Here is a 19,933-nt window from a genome sequence, read left to right on the forward strand (position 1 = left end):
AATTAATATGACAGGCATTTTCCGATTCAATTCATATCAAAATTGATGCGTGTTGTCTGTGCGTGCAATGACTTCGTATTAAAGATGGACGTGTAGGTATATATTGACAATAAGTGTTATATTTTTTGGGGATTTGTGGGGTTTGACTTCGGAATAGAGTAAGAAAATCTGTTCGTAGAGAAGATTTCTACTTAAAAAACTTTCCTTTAGACCGAGAAGCAGAAATGTGTTTTTCCGAAAAATAATGAGCCTTTTTTATACATTCGGACAAAGGTCGGTTGATGGTTTATCATTTTGGATTATTTTACTAGTAATCTACAAACTTATATAATTTAGACGCAGATAATCAATGCAAAATTATTACATTTATACCCTGCGGTTTACAACGCCCTATTTACGTAAACAAGGGCAACATTTCTGGCTCTAATTTTCTTCGATATCTCGTCAAAGATCATCACAAAACGATCCATTATCATTAATTTTATTTAACAAATGAGGGTTATTACGTGACACGTTTGTATGTAGGTCATAGTCATACAATCTACAACAAACACTGGCTGATTGATGGAGGTCAGTGCCTGTAGGCTGTATGTTTTGATACCGTGATAAGCGAACAATCGCCTGGCGTTCCTAATTTGAAATTAGAACTATGAATTGCCGTTAGGTAAAGACTAACAAAAAAAGTTTGAATCTCTTTCATTGCTATTTGTAAAATATATACTTATTTCCACACTGTTTTTCTTTGTCCTATAAACATTGTAAACAATATTATCTAAGAACCAACCGCACTACCCCATCAAGCAGGATGTTTGTATACCCGCAAACTTGTGAATAGTAACGGCAAACGCATCACACACATTAATGTGCTAACAACGACATCTTCATTGACGTATTTAAATAAAAATACAAATAAACGAGTAATATGCGTAAAACGTCAAAATGTGATACTTCATGTACTTCACACTTCATAGTGACATCTCCGATCAACAGCAATACTTATTAATTAATTCACAAAAACAACGGAGCAAGGATTTATTTTTCGATAACGTCAATATGACAGTTACACGAAAACAAAACGACTTTCGATATGAAAAACTTATCGAATAACTGTTAACTTTATGCTTAAACGAGTAAAAGAGTGACAAGTCAGTTGCTGCAAATAAACTTGAATATTTGCGTAATACCCGTGCAAAACTGTTAACGTCATGTAAATAAATCAAATAAAGAAGGAGCTAAACAATAAAGCGTCGTATTTTCTCTCAGTAAATGCACTTTCATCAATTAAACATTCAACGCTACCAGCAGCGGGTTAACAAATTAATTTAACTTATCTGATTTTCAAATTGACTTAAATTCAAATGTGGGTGTTTATTTCTTCGCGCCAAAACGAATGCCCGCCATGTCATTTACCCGTATAAAATATAAAAGCAAAGGAACTCATTCATTCCGCCATTTTTTTATTAAAATTTATTTTTATCAAAGTTATGTAACGAAATGCATTTTATTTTGAGAATAAAGCAAAAAAACTGCAAGCAATAGGACGGCTTAGTATTGTTAACCAGCGAAAGCGGTTACATCATTAATTTGAAGCGAGGCAACACTAATTACTGCAATTCATTAACAACATTTTACTCGTACGCTTTTATTAATAAAGGCTCGTGTTACGTGACGTGCGAATATTTCAGTTTATAATTCAGTAAAATATTGTAATTAAGATGGAGGATAACGTTCATATAACCTATTCTTATAACAGTGTATTTAAAAAGACATAAAAAAAACTGGACATTATATTTATTATTTTATATTACGGTAACTGCACTAAGGCATTCTATCCTTGAGTAACGGGAAGACGTGGGAAGGCCAATGATTTCTAGATAACTTAATGATAGTCCCAAACGGGGATAGATCTTACTTCTCACGCATTTAGTATTTTCGACCTATACTCGGGTAACCGTGCAATCAAATTACTTACACCGATATTCGTGTTATATTAATGTTCTTTTATAAACTGAAATACTATACAAGAACAGATTGTCACGCGTCGCCGCCGTGCGACAGGTCTCTTTGATGCTCCATTGCACATGGTTATTTCACCGACAGACAAGTTAATTAAATCCTGTTTTCAATGTAATTTCAATCAATTAAGAATATCTAAGTGTCTTTGAATAATGAATTTGAGACTCATGTAGGGAGTGACATATTGTCGGCAAAGTTCTTTTGTTGGTTGAGCAAAGATGATTCCTCTAAAGGTAAATCAGTAATAATCAGTATTTCGTTTGTTTCCTTGCAAACGAAGAGCTTATTAATGTAAATTAATCCTAATCTAATTTTGAGTGTAATCCCTTAAGCTGAGCGTCCTTCGTCAACTAATCTTTTTAAGTATAATGATCTTGTATAGTTCAGCCAATTTAATAAATATGTTACCTTAGTTTGCAATCGATCCGCATCAAAGAGAAACGAATAACGTCAAGCTTAATGAAACATACAACTCTGCCACACAACCTAATCAGTTCATTTGCCATTTTGCTATAAATCACATCACATGCCACCATAAAGAAACCACTTAAAACGACGATATCTCAGAAAGACACATTCATATGTACTTCAATTAACAACTGTCGTCAACAGGAATATTAAACTGACCTCAAAATAATTAGTGCAATCACATGACGGACCCGTTACCTCACAGGGGCCTACCAACGCCTCCTGTATTAAGACTATTACAGTTGTGGAAAAGAGACGCAACTACGCCGTGTAATGCGCTGTCCCACTTCCACAGCTATAACAGAAGTGCTTTTAATAGATGGCAGTAGACCCCCAGGACATGATCACGAGGTTTTATTGAACTCGAACATCATCAATCATGAAGGTTTTACTTCTAAGGTTACAATGTCAAAGATTACCAATAAAAGATTTAAATCTTATGGGTAATTTGAAATAATAAGACGTTTTGTTCGTGCGTGCGTGAGTTGTGAGACCTTCCAATAATTGTGAAGTGTTGTGTCCTAATGTGTGTCATTTATTTTGAAAGTTGATGACAATATGATGTCTTTACCTATATTTACTATTGCTCCCAATGCAGATCAAAATCCACCTGCCAAGCAGAGAAGGAACAAGTATTCATTATTTTTCAATTGTTTTCTTTTCTGGTAACACTATTTCGGCTGCATTCTGAAAATATTGGAAATTCTTAACGCACTGTACATTGAGTGCTTCAATCAAAAGCTACAAATTGTTTAATCCTTAATTTGTGTGTGAATAATTAGTCAAAAATTCTAAATATCACCGCAACATAATCCTTTAGCTAAAATGATGTAACAAATGAAACAAAGCCTCTTGTTATGCAATTTGCTTTCGTTCCAGTTTCCTGTGTTCCGTCGAATACAGACAAACAGATGAACATCATTGTTGGAGATTGTTGTCAGAACTGGAATCTGATTGTTTGATCAATAAAATACCTAGAAATACTGTGTGATGAAGTAACGTTAAAGCTTTAAAATGATATTCCGACGGTGAATTTGATACTTAGCAGATGATGGAAATTTGGAAAAGTCTCTTGGCATTTAAGCAATATTTTGCTCAGTTGCGGTCAAGTATGCATTACTTATTAAAAGTTTAAGATTAGTTTTCAAAGGTTTTTTAAAAGATGTGGGCTTGGCTAGAAATCTTCTGATATTTCTTAACAGGAGAATTCTTAACAAGAAGAAGCGTTTAAAATACTATTTCACTGCCTGTACTACGATCTATTAGGGAAGCGAGAGAGCACGCTACGTTGCATATAGAGCTATCTCATTTCCAAATGAAAAGCTTTCATCAATAAATCGCACAGGGTCTCAAAGTAATATTAACATGCTTGTTGAAACGTGACAGCGCAATACACAGCTTATACCGGCATCTCTCTTCTACATCCACAATAATATTGCTTAAAGACATGGCGGCAGACCGACTGATAGTGGTGATACCACAAATATATGGTCTCTTTTGTCGGCACTACCGACAACCAAGTAGGTGTCTACATACAAATGTTAAGTCAACCGCGCATTATATTTAAATGCTACCCGCATAGACGTCCCGGTAGATATTACCATACAATTGTCTGTCCCAAACAGTGTGTACTTATATGTATATCTACACCTTCATACACATGAGGGAAATGCAATTATCCAGTCTATCACCACTACCAACGATAAAGAGAGGATATGGAACCTTAATTATAAACTAGGTGTATCCTACCACTCTGAAAGTCAAGCTGATAATGTCATCTAAGAGCCGTACCATACAAAATATTTCAATCTGAGGACCAATCGTGGGCTCCATCAAATTTGTGTAAAGACATTTCGTTTTTTTTTCTTTAGCCACAGATTCAATCATAGATACAGAACTATTCCATCCCATAACAATGAGATGATTTATAAAGCTACCGTCGCAGTCTCCTCTTCTAAATGTCAACACATCACAATCCAAATAACTTTTTTTGTCTGTCTGTACGACGCACAGGATGTCACTGACTGCCCTCGCGCACACGGCCTTATCTTTGCATATTACATACCAACAGCTACTATCCGAAAATCAGCCTTATGTGTGCAAGATAGGATTCATTTTAGTTGACCCGTGCTGCATAGTTTTAAATTAAGGCATATCTATATAATTTGTCGGGATGTTGTGAACGCACTGCTGCTTAGAAATAACTTCATTATAAAATATATGATACAAATTGTCTTCAAACGTAAATAATGCTTTACTCACTAAATTCAAATGGACTCAGGACTTACACCTCCATTTACTTCTCAGAGTGCATCTTTTCTTCTCCTTTATTGAGCGATAAATATTAAATAACTAGAACACTACGAAACAACTTGTTTTACATTTTTCCTTCCATAAGTGAATAACAAAATTTTGAAAAGGCGAAGTCTCCTGAAGGCTCTATAACTATTTAACTAAACATTAAAATATAGTCGTCTGTGATGTGGAAACTCGCCTTTCAAATGGCACATACTGATTCCTGAATGACTCGTAAGCGCTTAGCTGAAATTACAAGGCGTTATGACATATATTATACGCGCACGGTTTTACGACTTACTAACTGACTAATTGTTTCTTAATGTCTAAACAAACCGCTTGATCTAATTAGGAAAACAATTACCAGCACTACGACACATCGACACACTATGTGCTTATTGTCCAGTCAATTTACAAGAAGGTACGTTTAACCAGAAGTTTGAAAGTTTACGAGACAAGGGCAGGTGGAGGCCCACAGCGCAGACCCGGAGTAACTTTCACTGTCGAAAACTTTATGGTCTTAAACATGTTCCACCTAAACTGGTTTAGGTAATACTTGAATGGCTGATGTTTACAACATAAAATATTTTAAGAATTTTTCTTAGAAATAATTGTTCTCGGTCAAAAGTCGAAGATAAGTGTCAGCTGCCACTATCAGTCTTAAAGACTATGTAAACATAAAATACAAGAAGACAAAAAATGTCTTTTGGTAACACACTACGGTAACAAAGTTCTTTTCTTCATCATGATCATCTTCTTATGTATCACGCTCCAAGGAGAAGAACAATTTACGGAAATTTATGTTTAAAATAAAGATTTTGAGAAATTCAAACTACGCAGTTTATACAAAAGCCTGACAAAGTCCATGATAAGTGATATAAATGTCAAATGTTTGTGCGGAAGAGTGCACAACATAATAAAATAACATTCTGTAGCTGCGGCACAATGGCGGCTGTTCCAATTACTGGATGCATGCCTCACTGCGCCTGCGCACCGCAGGGCTGTCGCGCTGTGCCGTGTGCGATACTCACATTACCATGTATGACTCTTACAAATCAATGTGTGCAAATTGCAATAGTAAATTGAATGTCGAATTATTAAAGAAAAGGTAACAATAAACATGCGGTGGAGGTGAAAATGTTGTCCAGTTTATCAAGCAGGCCAAAACTGATCAAAAGAATTAAGCACGAGAAGGGTAGCAGAGATGAGACGCTCGGCTTAAATGTGTCGAGTAGTAGACTTTTTAGAGATATATCATCGTGACATCAACACAGAAAAAAGTGAACATGATAAGCAACAAAAAACACAACAATCTAAATTGACGACCGAGTTGACCACTGTCACTGCCACTGTAAATGGTCAATTTGAACATTGTGGACATTCATTATTCGTATAATTATCAGGAGATAACGAGAGAAAAGCTCTGAATTTAATAAAAGAAATGAAATGGTTTACATCCACGTAGGGTTATCCAATTAATTTGACATTTACGTAGGGCCTCAGCACAGCCCTGACAGGTGGCAGCATGCAGATGCCCACTAAACCAGTTACATCACAGATTTTGTGGAAAATCGCGAGCGCATGAGATCAAGTTCCAAACCTTACGATGGGCCCATATTTAGCAAATACCGAACTTGACATCCAATGTTTTGGTAGGTATAGGTAGTAGAGAAGTACGGATAAATCTAGCTCATATTGTTTTTGTCACTTCCAGATTGACTTTTAAGGAGATTTCAATCAGTATTCTGGAGAGAGTATTTGTCCAGAAATTTCTTGATGTAGCAAATTTACTCAGCTACTTACTGTGTGTGTTGCAGTGTTCCAGAGCATCACTTTTATTCCACTAAAATATTAGAAATTACAGATATTCAAGACTGAAACACTTGTAAGAACTAAAGATTATTGCAATGACTAATATATCAAACAAACTGACAACTTTCAAGATCACACAACACTGCCTAGTTGCTTTCACACATCGTCGTGATCTTGAATTAACATCAATCAGAGATATCTGTTCTGAGATTATGATGACAATCTTATCTCGATTTATAACGATTCGTGATAAAGTGAGACGCGTTCATCTCTAGTGCTTTGCATCTTAAAATGTTTAAATGTAGATAGAACTAATCTACAGACTTTGTCCTTAAGACATGATGAGAACGAAGATGACTATTTATTTTATAAAAAAAATGTTTCTTTTTTTCCAGGCCTTATTCAGAATCCTTTGGATTTGGCTCAGTCCAACGAGTCTTCTCTTCTTTCCATCTCTTCTAGTCGTAATCCTACTTTATGTTCACTAGACTCCTGAGAAAATCACAAAGCAAGTGCCACACTTTTATAACGCACCTTACTGCTTTTCTAAACTTTTGAATCAGTGACTGGCAGACTGGTTATTTTATTAACTTAAGGTCTTTTTATCCACTAATTTGATTAAAAACAAATGAATAATTTGCATTGCATATCATCGGAGTACGTCGACTGGAGCTGACCTTGGACGGACCTTCTGTACATGGAAACACGGGTCGCTGAGCCGAGACACCGACACACCGGCAGTGTAGCATGCGAGGCTTGCTAGTTATAGTGACAGATAGTACGAAAACTACTTTTTACTAGCTTTTAATGGGGGCCTGTGGTTCCCGTAATTTTCGTCTCACGATTAATTGGCAATAAGGGGGACAGATAGGATGTCCTTATTAAGTTAGTGAAATTAATGAAGAGAATCCGATTCGAATATTAGTCATAGTAATCATAAGTCCAGGACAATGTAGAAGGTATCGGTAGCTCTATGAAGCTTGTGCAATAAAGAAGTATCTAAATACCAGCCTATTGTATATGTCCCGCAGCTGGGTAGAGGGCTCTTTCCACGTACAAGGCAAGGTTTGAGCCTTTTTTTGTTAAGGCGGGGGAATCCTCATGAACAAATCTCCAACCAGAAGTTTAGGAAGCAATTACAGATTCTAACATTTGGAATAAAGATTTCCTCGCAACGTTAATCAGCGGTGCTGCGAAAAGCATTATCTCGTTACAATCTAGGGTTACATAAAAGCTTGATTCTTAAATAGCTTTGCTTTCTCATCGGTCTACCTTCTGTATGACTGATTAACAGTTTTGCACGCTCCCGTAACAATTAAATATAGTTTTCGCATCTTTGCGGATTGTTATGGTGTGTATGTAGGCGCGTCCGTTGCGGGCACCGTTAGAGCTAACTCGAGCACCGCTCATACGGAACAGGTAATCGTTACGTGGGAACTGCTCCACATAGCTCTACGAAAGTGATGGCCATTGTTCGCGTTTTTGGCGGTTTTCGCTTTCCGTCACTGGCATTGTTTAGTTTGGCTAGTATTGATAGTTTGACCTATAGTTTTGGTGACAATAACTATTGGCAGTTTTGGGTAATCACAAAATAGGTTATTTATTCAACCTGATTCAATTATTAAAAGTATTGAACAGCAGAATTAGACCTTTAACGGATATTTAATGGGGAAATTGACCGGGAAAATGTTCAGGACAAGACTTGCTGATAATATAATACCTAAATTCTAGATCCCTATAATTTCGTATGGTCAAAAGAATCCACTAAAAAGAAAGGTGGATCCAAGATACTTAGATAATCTCATTCCCATTCACTACACAAAATTAACAAGTAAATATAAAAACTAATTACTTCACACACATTATTGCTTTAATTATAATTTATAAAGTTCTCGTTATAATATTACGTAAGCCACATAAAACCACTTTCGTTGTGACGCGACACTCAACACGACTCGTTTTGGTTTATTTCTGTTGCGAGTATGCAAATCGATATGATAATCGATGACTTGAGTTATCGAGAGAATAAATCGATGTTTTGACATGAGACTAGCCGTGAAGACCTTTCTGTTATTTAAGTCTTACTTATTGGCATTTTACTGGATGACGTGTTTTTACGTAATTTTGGCAAAAAGAATGGTTAAAATTATTTCTACTACTGATGCTTATGTTTTATATTATCGCTTAAAATCGTTCTTTTATCCGTTTACTTATAATAGGATTGAGGTGTCTCAACCTATAAACTGAATCCGTTAAACAATGATGTTTGCGTCATCATTGTTAAATGAGATTCCTCATGCATTCTACTTTTTGGAGAAGTTTTGGCAAATAGCGTGTTTTCTTTAACTTCTATTATAGATGCTTATAATGACTAGTAGAGTACACATACATATTCAAACTAAGCATACAAAATCCATTTGAAAACGAAAGCAATGGTGCCCTGTTTGCAAGCCACTCGACTACATTTGCACAATGGATAGAGTCGCAATTTGCAGCTTTGACACGCCCATATTCGTAGGACCTGTTCTGCGAGGTCCGATCGCTTTGTGTTCGCCGTAAATGCCACCAGTTATGTACTATATAGATGCGGAGCGATAAAGACGCAGTTTTAGATTTGAATTTATTCAGGAACACTTGGGAGGTGAGTCTTGTATCATTTTGCATCCGGAAAAGGGGATAAATTTCAATTTGTGCTTAGGCCTTTGCTTGGTTCACACCATTAGCCTTCCACGCGCATTTAGCCAGTAATCCTTTGGAAAACGAATGGATTACGGTTCACAAGAGTGTAGGTACATATATTGTCTAGGTTATGGCCAGTAGGCAAATAATGCATTTTAGGTGGATGTTCAGATGACGGCATTTTCTATTTTTTAGCAACAAGGCAAGTTGTTTTAAGCAAAAACTACCCGAATACTAATGTATCTGAAAAATACCTGATTGTGCAAAACAATTGGATTAACACATGCAAAAAAAGTTGAATATACAAAAATAAACATTACAATGTAAATTAAAACTTGTATAAAAACAGCGTGTGTCGTTAGTGACACAGATTGAAATGTAACAACATGGTAACGACCATTCAAAACGGCGGTCAACCGGCTTAACAAAAACAAATGACATTTGCTGTCGCGTGAGTAATTTTGCATTTATCAACATGATACACTTTTGACAACAACGATGATTACATACACTCAGACAAAGAGGCAGACGTGATGTATTAAAATTAAGTAGTACTTAAGTGAGTCAGCATATTTGTTAGGATTGTTTTAAATTATTTCATGGTCAGGAGTAGAATCAGTTGAGAATTGAAACAGTCCTGATTCCTGCCTCTTATCAAAAAAAAAAGATACGCACCTACCTATGCCATTTGGACTATGGACAATATTTTAATTATAATCATAAATTGGTCATAATTTATCTTAGGTTTGCTCTGCACAAATTACTTACTTATTGAATAGTTAATATCAAATGCCAAGTAGCCCAGCCTAAGCCTAAACAAAACGCGATATTAAAAAACTTAATGCAACACGAAACGACTAATAGAAACAGATAAATCTGCTAAGTAACGAACGCTTAAATAAACACTAAATTAGAATTCATAAGCTGATGTTTCAGTTACACTAGAAATTCTTCAGTATTTGTAGAAATCAAGAAATCCACTCGTGAAATCAGAGAACGAATCGAAGATTGTTTTTTTAACAAGGCTAATGTAATGTTACATTCATCCAATTAGTGATCTCATCGACATTCATGTTTTTCTGTTTACATTTGTCTTTTGGCTTGAATACATAAAGCAAGAGACTATTCATGGCATGAAATGTGAAATTCAATGTTAACTATTGTAACTTTGACAATGGGTGCTCATAAAAAAACATCACCTGTACTATGGACTTAACTAGGGAGTCTTAAGAGACTTGGTGCTGGTATATTCTCAGTCCCACTGCTAGGCAAAGCCAACCTAAATTTCAGTAATCGCGATGAGCATTAAAATTACCTGAATTCTTCATGAACTTTTAGACTTGACCCATATTACTTCTGACTCCTGCCTTTCAGACTTGCTCTATCTACTCCTGTAATTACTACGAACATAGAAAAGTGGTAATAATGGGTAGAAGCATTTTGATTTAGATTTAATAAGTACCTTCCAAGAGTATTGCGTAATGTCTGTAAACGATTAAAACCAGTGCCATTCATATCATAAAAGGTAAAAAAAAAATTCAACGAGTTTGACTTCATTTTTATTTTATAGCCTACCTGCCAATCTTTAAGGGAAGTTATGTAAACAGTGCCGACAGGTTATCATAAGAAAATGAATAAACACTGAACATTACTGTCAGAAATTAAAAGAAAAATATGTAGCAGCGATACAGATACCAGACTAATTAATGAATAACGAAGACGTTTAAATTAATAGCCTCAACATTAAAAAACTATTTTAACAACATGACATCAAAAATGTTGGAGAGTATCTAGGTATTTATGCGTTGACGCGGACATAAATCGTGCATTTCCCGGCGCGGGCGCATACTGTCGTAGCTAAATACTTCCACTGCACTTTCGTGTGCGAATCTTCTAATTGCCGGTAGAAAGTCATCGCAGCGATTTTTTTATCAAACTATTCAGTGGTTCCAAGCTGAGGCGGTACGATTTTTGTGCGTTACTTTATTATTATTACGTTTAGATTCCACTTTAACAAGATGAAAGTCTGATCGCACTTTTAATGAATTCCGTTTGCATTCCCGCGACGACTGCTTGCAGCCTCGGAAAGTGAATAACGTTTCAGTACACACGAAACTCGATAATTAGTAAAATTCACTAATTAGTTGGGTCCTTAATTATAAACTGTATGTTTAATGTATGTGGTGCCATGCGAGGATTAATGATTTCTTTATTGGGCAGCTCTCTGAAATGTTTTTTGCAGGTTACCTAATTAATACTCAGAAGTACTTATAGTCTTTTAAAGTGTGATGAAAAGGGTTGAATTTTGGCGCAATAACGCAAAAAAACTTTTATACTTTAAAAAGAGCCTGTGCGTTCAAAATACAGTAAACATTGACCACTCGATCCTTACCTAATTACAATGAGGGAAAATGTGCGCGTCGACATAGATTTTTGACAGCAGACTTACAGACAGACAACCCATTAGGTTAAACACCTTAATCATACTGGTAATATTTTAATACGAAATGAAAATATAATAACGTTGCTAACTAGAAGCTGGAATTTAAGGTCAACTCACAGTTCACAAGCTCAGCAACGGCATCGCATCCTCATTGGATTAGTGCGTTATTCTAATCAGTGCATGCGCCGACGCTGTTGTTGTTTTGTGTTTAGTATACGTGGACCCTTATGCCACAATGTTTAAGAGACCTACGCTTTAGCGGCGATCTATCGAAGGTTAAAGGACATAAGAATTACAAAAAAATGTGTGTGCACGAACCCTATCATCAGCAAATAAGTAGTAAAGAGTAAAGAAGGCTGGCTACTGCGAATTGCCACTCTACTAAAAATTCCGTCAGAAAAGAATAAAAAGAAAAGTAGTGAAAATATCTTAACCAAATTGTAGGTGAGTTTTAGATATGGTCATTAGAGCAGGTTGTAACTATGGCAGTAAAATTATTGATAACACACGTTGCAGATTGACCAATTATTTACGGAATATGGTTTTTTAATCTCCAAAGACAAAAACACACGAGTTCTAGATTAAAAAAAAGAAACCTAATAAAATAACACTCTATTTATTTCGAGATAACTTTTAAAACAAAACATCTTTGTCCGAAACTTACCTCACTCCACTGCATCCAAACGCATACACAACACGTTCCGTGAGTGATTTCGAAAGAAAACAATCGAGACGTACGCACGTGTGCGTCCGGTCGCGGGCACGGCGGCGCACCGACTGACCACTCGCCTACCTGCATTGGACAGCCACACAAAAATTTCACTGCGCCCTGCTTTGTTTACCACCTTGCGAGAAATTCCACCTCCTTCGTGAGATGTTTTTTTTTTCAGCACTCTCTGCAATCTGTAGCAAAACTGCAAGAAGTTGCTAACATGTTTTCACATTATATTTTAATGAACGATAAATAGAATCTCAGAACATCTGACAAACTGTTATTCAGTTTGGTAGATTTTTTGAAAATATGTTCTGTGTTGATTTTTGAGTAAAATGAATAAATAAAGCAGATCATTAAACATGGTCATCTGAAAAACGTGTTCACATCCTAGAAAAATAAAACTAAAAAAAAATTAGTGAATTAGGAAAAATTAAATACTTAAAAAAAATGTTATTCGAAATTCCAATTTATTGTGACAAATTTTAATTTCTTTACTTTATCATTAAAGCAAATAAATATACAATGTATAGATAATAATGTAGATGCTCATTATATGTGTACAAAACTAATATTTTATCAAATAATATTTTATATCTAAGTAATTTTTAACTCAGATGGCATTTCAAAGCCTTTTAGGGCTTCAAGTATGTTAACAGCAGTGAGTTCAGCCATTGTCTTCCTTGCATCTATGGTTGCACTGCCGATGTGAGGCAACACTATGCAGTTATTCAGAGATAACAGAGGGTGGTCCAGAGGCAGTGGCTCTGGAGTAGTAACATCGAGCCCAGCACCTCTGATTATCTTGTGTTGAAGAGCTTCAGTCAGGGCTTCTTGGTCTACAGTACCCCCTCGGCTAGTATTGATAAAGATAGCTGTCCTCTTCATTTTATCAAAAGCTACTCGGTTAAACATGTGTCTGGTTTCGGGTACTAATACGGCACAGCAAATAACGAAGTCGCTCTCGGCCAGTAGATCATCAAATTCAACTTTACGGGCTCCGACCTCTTTCGCTTCATGGCGCGCAGTGCGGCTGCAGTAAATAATGTCTTTGGTGTTGAAGCCCTTGACACGACGGGCCACAGCCTGGCCAATCCTACCGAAGCCAACGATACCAACCGTGGAATCAGCCAGACCAGGACCCGTCATCCACATAGGCGACCACGACTCCCAGCCGCCGTCGCGCGCTGCGGCCTGCGCTTCAGGCAGACGCCGTGCTGTTGCCAGCAGAAGGGCAACCTGCAATAATCAAGAGAGAGTAAAAAAAGACTTCATAAACAAGGTCTTGAAATGGTGGTTCTTCCACTGTAGGTAATTGCATATGTCAATAAAGATTATAGTCCACTAAACCTAACTGAATAACATGTGACATAAAACAACATAACTCATTTACAAAACTTAATTACTATAAAAACAGTTGGATTAAGTGAAAAAATACATTATATAGAAAACGACTCACAGTTAGCTCAGCCGTTGCATCTGTAAGTACATCTGGTGTGTAGCCAACTCGAATGCCTCTCTTGTTGCACTCTTGAATATCAATATGGTCATATCCCACAGACATGGTCGCCACCGCCTTTAGCTCTGGTCCAGCTGCATCCAACAACTCCTTGTCAATCTTATCGGTGAGACAGCAATAGATGGCATTGACCCCCGGCACCAACTTGAGGAACTCATCTCTTGGGACCGGAGAAGATCTATTCCACAGTTTGACATTACATCTGTAAATTTAAGATTAAGTATTAGTATAAAGTTTAGTTCAATTCATTGCTTCTCTCAATAATCAAAAGATTAATTTAGTTTATATCCAAAACAACCTGCTATTATAACCACAATATCTCACAAGCAAAATTAAACTTGTTTTATACGTCAGATAAAATTAAAACTTTTGTAATAATAACATTGATAAGACATGTTAAAATACTTAAAATTTGATTTAAATGTGAATGTGGTGTCATATTTAAATGACACCACATGTTCTCAGATTTCCAATAAAACTATGCTCATGTTATGATATAATACATGAAATATAACTCACTCTCTTCGTATCATCTCAATGCCACTCTCTGGCATATCAGCCCGAGTCACAAACACTTCGAACTTTGAGTCGCACTTCATGATTTTAACCGGATTTGTCACAAATTCACTCTGCCGAGCAACAGATCGTAGTAACGATGGCACGAACGGCGACACTCTTTTATAAATCATTAATCGATAGGTTATTTTCCAGTTGGTTAGTAATTTCCTTATTTGCGAATCAGTCAAGGTCGCTTAATTCTCCGGTAGATATTTAGGCGGAGAAGTTTTAGTTTTTGTCACACTCTCGCCCTTGAAAAACGAAGGTTTGGCGAAGTATATTGTGAGATGTAGTGCAGCCACTGTTCCTAGTATCACCTTACCCTTTGTGGAGGTTATGAAAGATGTCACGCTCATGATAAAAATCTTTGAATTATTTTATAAGAAAATACAACCATAAAGATTATTGCCTGCCAGAACTTTACCGAACACCGAAGTTACAATTGGTATCCCAAAGTACTATTTTAAAAACTATATTAACTATATCTGCAGATAATCTACCTATCCAAGATTGCGTCACGTAAGATTTAGATAACATTTTTGTCAATATTTACAGCATTCTTCATTCATACATTTTCTCCCACGACGATATTACGGCGTTTATTGTCAAAACAAAACGTCAAAATCATCTGATATTGACACTGACGCAAGGGAATCGCCATATTGGCATTGATAGCAGTAGTGAGCTTCCTTGGAACTAATTTTTGACAGCATACGCAACCAATTTTCAGCCCTATTGCTATAGAACATTCTTAGAGGACACTATTATTATTAAAATGTCCAGTATTGCGAAGGATTTTACCGTCAGTGTGAAGGTTGATAATCTATGGTAATATCAGTATGGGTAATTAAAAACAAAACGATACCTACAGGCAGGCCCAGAAGATGGCGGGACTAATTCGAACAAAACCTCTGTTAGACATAAAACGATGTGAGGCCTTAGCTCTGCGGTGGAACAATGATAGCTGATAATTACAAAGAAAAAAATAATCGAATTGTCATGAATGACATGGCATGCCACTGCCTGCAGCAGTACGCCAAGGTATCAAGGAGGAACGGTACGGGAGGCATCTTTCGTTGCCTTGAATGGGTACCTTATGATGACACAGCAATTTATATCGTATTTATTTTTGTAGCAATAAAACTGAGTGTCTGTTTGTAAAAAGTCCTCTTGCCTTGCCATCCTGGTGTTTAGTGCTTCTGGCCAAATTGTTATGCCTTTGCATTAAAGTAATAAAAAAGCCTTATATAGAAAACTAGGAAATGTAGCAAAACAATCACAATGAACTGAAACTGCAAAATGTAGTATAAGTTACATAATTTTATTCAACTTGCACCTAAAAAATAATAAAACCTATTTAATCATTGTGTTCATGTTGGGCTTCTGATTCTCTCCAATTATTTTGAACCATCTCTACAATCATTCTCCACCATTTTGACTGCATGAAATAGTGAATTGAGCACACAATAATAAATAACCATGATAAGACTAGGAAATAATCAGTTTCAGTCTCAACAACACTTGAGACTGGTCCCTGGAAATCTTTGGAGGTGACTAGAAGTGTTTGTGGGTACTGCCCAGTAATAGCATGAACAAATTTACTGAAAGACTGAATATTATACTCAGTCCCATTAAATTTCCCACAAGGTCTACCATTGTGGAACATTTTAAGTGTTGGTACACCAACAATGCCATAAACAGTATTTGTTCCGCCATACTTTAAAGCATCAAGAGCAACCATTTTAACACTAGGATATGACCGTGCGAGGGCATTAAAGTGTGGTGCTGCATGGGCACTGAAGGGGCAAGCCCTGGCATAGAAGAAGACAAGAATACAGTCAGCCTCCATGTCCCTAGAAGTTATATCAGGCTTGACAGTAAGCAGCCTGATGAGTTTTGAGGCATTCACTATTTCAACTGAAGGTTCAATCTCTTCACTCTGGTCATAGACAATTTCTTTACATTTGACCAGCTTCCGTGTCTCATTTGCTGTCTGTGTGGTATTCTCTGCAGTAACATTAGCTAATGTCACAGTGTTGTATATGCTGGTGAGGGTCTTATTGACATCTGACACTACATTGGAGAGTAGTGATTCTGACTCATCAACATTGGGAACATCCATTTCAACATTTTCTTCAGTCTCTGTTGTTATTTCTGGTTCTTCTTGAATGTCAAACTGTATAGTTATTGCTGCCAGTCCTGAAATCATTATGTAAATAAAATTAGAAATTGTTTGTGTATCACACATAGGCCTATTGCTTTAGAAACTAGAAAAAATATTTATAGTCATTATTAATATTCATTAGATAAATTATTTTATTCAATTGTAAAATACATTAGTCATTTTATTTTAAAGTTCATTAGCCTGACAATGCCTAAAATTATTATCAAAGCAGTTAATAATAAGCGAAAAGTAAGTATTGAGTACAGAAAGATACACAATAATTATTCTTATGCACTTTTGTTTCAGTGATAGCTTAACGATCTAGACATCGAAATAAATATTAGGTATCACAACAGTAATAAGTGAAAAAGGGCAAGTTACACAACCTTGTGAGGAAATCAAGAATCAAAGGAACACTTTAACTATTGTTTACTTGTATGAGACCAAATGAACACTTACCAATAACAATAAGTAATGCAGTATAAAAATGTCTACTTAGTCGTAGATCCATCGTGAAAAAAGTTAACACACTTCGATGACTGTGTGGTTCCGAAATCTCATACAATATGAAAAAAGCAATTTGAAATTATAATAGTTTTTGTTTCATTCCAAGTTGACATTTGTGTATAAATCAATCGGGCAAAAATGTTTTCAATTTGAACATACATAAAGAAAAGGACGTAAAATGAGAAATCGTGATTTGTTACTAAAATGTCAAAGTGAGATGGCACGTAGCCTATGCTTAAAGTATAGAAAGTCTAAATACTTCTGAGTTTTGAGAAGTCAACAGCTGACATCTGTTCGTAGCTAAATTGTCACTTTGACATTACATCGTAAATTCCGTTTTACGATAGCTTACAGAAACTGGTTCGATTATATATAATATAGATAGGCAAACTGTAGGAAAAGTTACATAAAAAAGAAAGTAAAAGACATGGCACAGAATAAAGAAAGATGGAAAATGGTACACCGGCAAGTACCCACTACACTACTTAAATTAGATCATGACTATGAGTATGATGTTAAATGCGTTTGTATAGAATCATTGTAGCAACATTTTACGTATTTTAGTTACAAGCCCAATATACATAAAAACCTATAATTTATATATCACTATAAAATTTTGTACAGAGTATTCAAATAGAAGTAATAGCTCATTAAAATTATAGTAATGAGAAGTTCACTGCAATGTCTTTAGAGCTATATGCGTCTCTGCGGCAGATAGCTTTAAAGTTTTTTATATTTTTAGGGTGGTTCACCCTGAGGGTAAAAACCGGTCAAGTGCGAGTCGGACTCGCGAAACAGCTGCGGCTATATTGCTATCTGTAATATAATTTATGTTCAGGCTATGGTCACTTAATAATGGAAATGGTAAAATAAAAAAGGTCAAGTTCTAATTGATCAACCCATTTTAATATATGGCAAGATAACAAATATGTGAAAATATAAAAGAGTTTATACCCCTTATCTTACACACTCAATATTCTAAATACCTACTATTAACATAATCATCCACAACTTTCACACAATGCCATCAACATTACTTTGAAATAAAAGTAACATCATATCTATAGCTACTCTTAAAATATGCAGCAAATCTTAGAATAACATTATTCACAATACAGATAAAATAAACAATTATACAATGGCATAATATATTTTCTCTCAACTCATAAAAAAATAATAAAGAATTTGTTTTGATTTTTGCTGGAAACTATATGTTTAGTTTCCTTTGACTAGTTCTACAAAACTGAATGACTTTGCAAAATCATAATCACATTATAACATCCTGCTTGTTTTATAGCTTCAAGGTTGGTGTAAGATGCATAAATTTAACCAAATTCATTTTAGAGATCTGTTCTGCATTCTCATACACCAACTGATTCCTGCAACCCTCACCAGGTTGTCAGCCCCTAAAGACTACACATTACATAATATGGCACAGCCCTATCTAGGCCAAATTAATCACAGCCCTACTTCTTCGCACAAAGTTCTTTAGCAATACTTTTTAAAGCCTCAGTCTGCTCTTTAAGCAAAACTAGTTTTTGTCTTAAATAATCCTTTTTAAAATTCAAATAGTCCTCCTTAATTTGTATCTTTCGTTGTTCTTGTACTGCTAACATATCACAATTGAAAACACAGTTGTTGGAATTCTTACAGTTTTTAGAATTGTTTTTATGTTTGGCTGGCTTTTCTTCTGGTGGGTGGGTGAAAACTTTTTCTTCTGGAACTGATTCCACTTCACTGTATGAAGGATTTGATTCCATGGTGTTGTCAAAGTCCTGGTCATTATTTTCCAGTGGTATGAACTCTGTACTCTGTTGGTATGTGGTGGTTGAAGTCACATTCTTAAGTCCCAGGGCCTCCTGTTCAGCAGCTGTAAGCATTACTACTGAAGTTGGCAGCTCGCCATTTATTTCAGCCTGACGTTTCTTTGTTTTGGATCGTAAATCTTGCCAAGTCTGTAATTTATAAACATATATATATAATATTAAAGAAAGCCGTTAATCAGAATTATGTGGATTGAATTAAAAATACATATAATTATTATTACTTTTCTCCACTGCCTCCAAGATTTCCTAGCGCCGGGTATAGAGTTACATTCAAGAGCAATAGTGTGCCATAGTTGTTGAGAGTCCCTGTAGTTAAAGTCCTGGGTAACTTTGCATGATATTAGTTCCGGATGTTTTGTCATTAATTCTATCAGCTTCTTCTTTTGTCTTGCCGTAACATATACACCTCTTTGTCTTTTATTTTCATCCATTATATAAAATGGTTTGAGATATTAGAAGCAATATTTTTTGTAAGCTAATCGTATCATTTTAACATAAAAGTAGTAGGTATTGGGATAGTTCAGAGATAGGGTTTGCCTATGCTGCTGGGTTGATAATTTATGAAAAGGAATATTATGCAGTTTTTGTTTAAAATATTAGGCAATACATTTTAGATACAAAACACTAACAAAACACAATACATTTATTTGACATCAGTGACATTCGTATTTGTTGACGTTTTATTTTGACAACAGTTTTTCCTAGTTTCAAATGCTAAATCTTACGTTATTGTGGAATGGAACGTGCATGTAGTTTAACGAATTGATGTCCTTTTGCTGGATTTTAAGTTTGTTTATAGTAAAATATTATTTTATTATTCATTTGAATTATTTGAAATTCGCTAGTTCACAAGTAGGAATCAAGATTGTAAATGAACAGTTGTTCTTTTTTCAGCTGGCTATATTGAAAATCTTTGTGACGTCAGTCGGCCATT

General features: G+C 35.6%; 3 protein-coding genes across 3 annotated transcripts; all 3 read right to left on the reverse strand.

Annotated features, from left to right (window-relative positions):
• Positions 1 to 12,878: 12,878 nt before the first annotated feature.
• On the reverse strand, positions 12,879 to 15,115 carry LOC113497192 (glyoxylate reductase/hydroxypyruvate reductase-like). The gene is made up of 3 exons (XM_026876616.1): positions 14,464 to 15,115; positions 13,885 to 14,146; positions 12,879 to 13,664 (listed from the first exon to the last, which is right to left on the reverse strand). The coding sequence occupies exons 1-3, from the start codon at positions 14,631 to 14,633 to the stop codon at positions 13,023 to 13,025; spliced, it is 1,074 nt and encodes a 357-aa protein (XP_026732417.1). The 5' UTR covers positions 14,634 to 15,115; the 3' UTR covers positions 12,879 to 13,022.
• Positions 15,116 to 15,802: 687 nt separating this feature from the next.
• LOC113497195 (thioredoxin domain-containing protein 15-like) lies at positions 15,803 to 17,302 on the reverse strand. Its single transcript, XM_026876620.1, has 2 exons — positions 17,126 to 17,302; positions 15,803 to 16,701 (listed from the first exon to the last, which is right to left on the reverse strand). The coding sequence occupies exons 1-2, from the start codon at positions 17,175 to 17,177 to the stop codon at positions 15,860 to 15,862; spliced, it is 894 nt and encodes a 297-aa protein (XP_026732421.1). The 5' UTR covers positions 17,178 to 17,302; the 3' UTR covers positions 15,803 to 15,859.
• Positions 17,303 to 18,057: 755 nt separating this feature from the next.
• On the reverse strand, positions 18,058 to 19,903 carry LOC113497196 (myb/SANT-like DNA-binding domain-containing protein 3). Its single transcript, XM_026876621.1, has 2 exons — positions 19,221 to 19,903; positions 18,058 to 19,128 (listed from the first exon to the last, which is right to left on the reverse strand). Exons 1-2 carry the CDS (start codon positions 19,428 to 19,430, stop codon positions 18,640 to 18,642), a joined length of 699 nt encoding a protein of 232 aa, XP_026732422.1. The 5' UTR covers positions 19,431 to 19,903; the 3' UTR covers positions 18,058 to 18,639.
• Between the last annotated feature and the right edge of the window lie 30 nt (positions 19,904 to 19,933).

The sequence above is a fragment of the Trichoplusia ni genome, chromosome 9 (genome assembly GCF_003590095.1).
Source record: "Trichoplusia ni isolate ovarian cell line Hi5 chromosome 9, tn1, whole genome shotgun sequence".
NCBI lineage: Eukaryota > Metazoa > Arthropoda > Insecta > Lepidoptera > Noctuidae > Trichoplusia > Trichoplusia ni.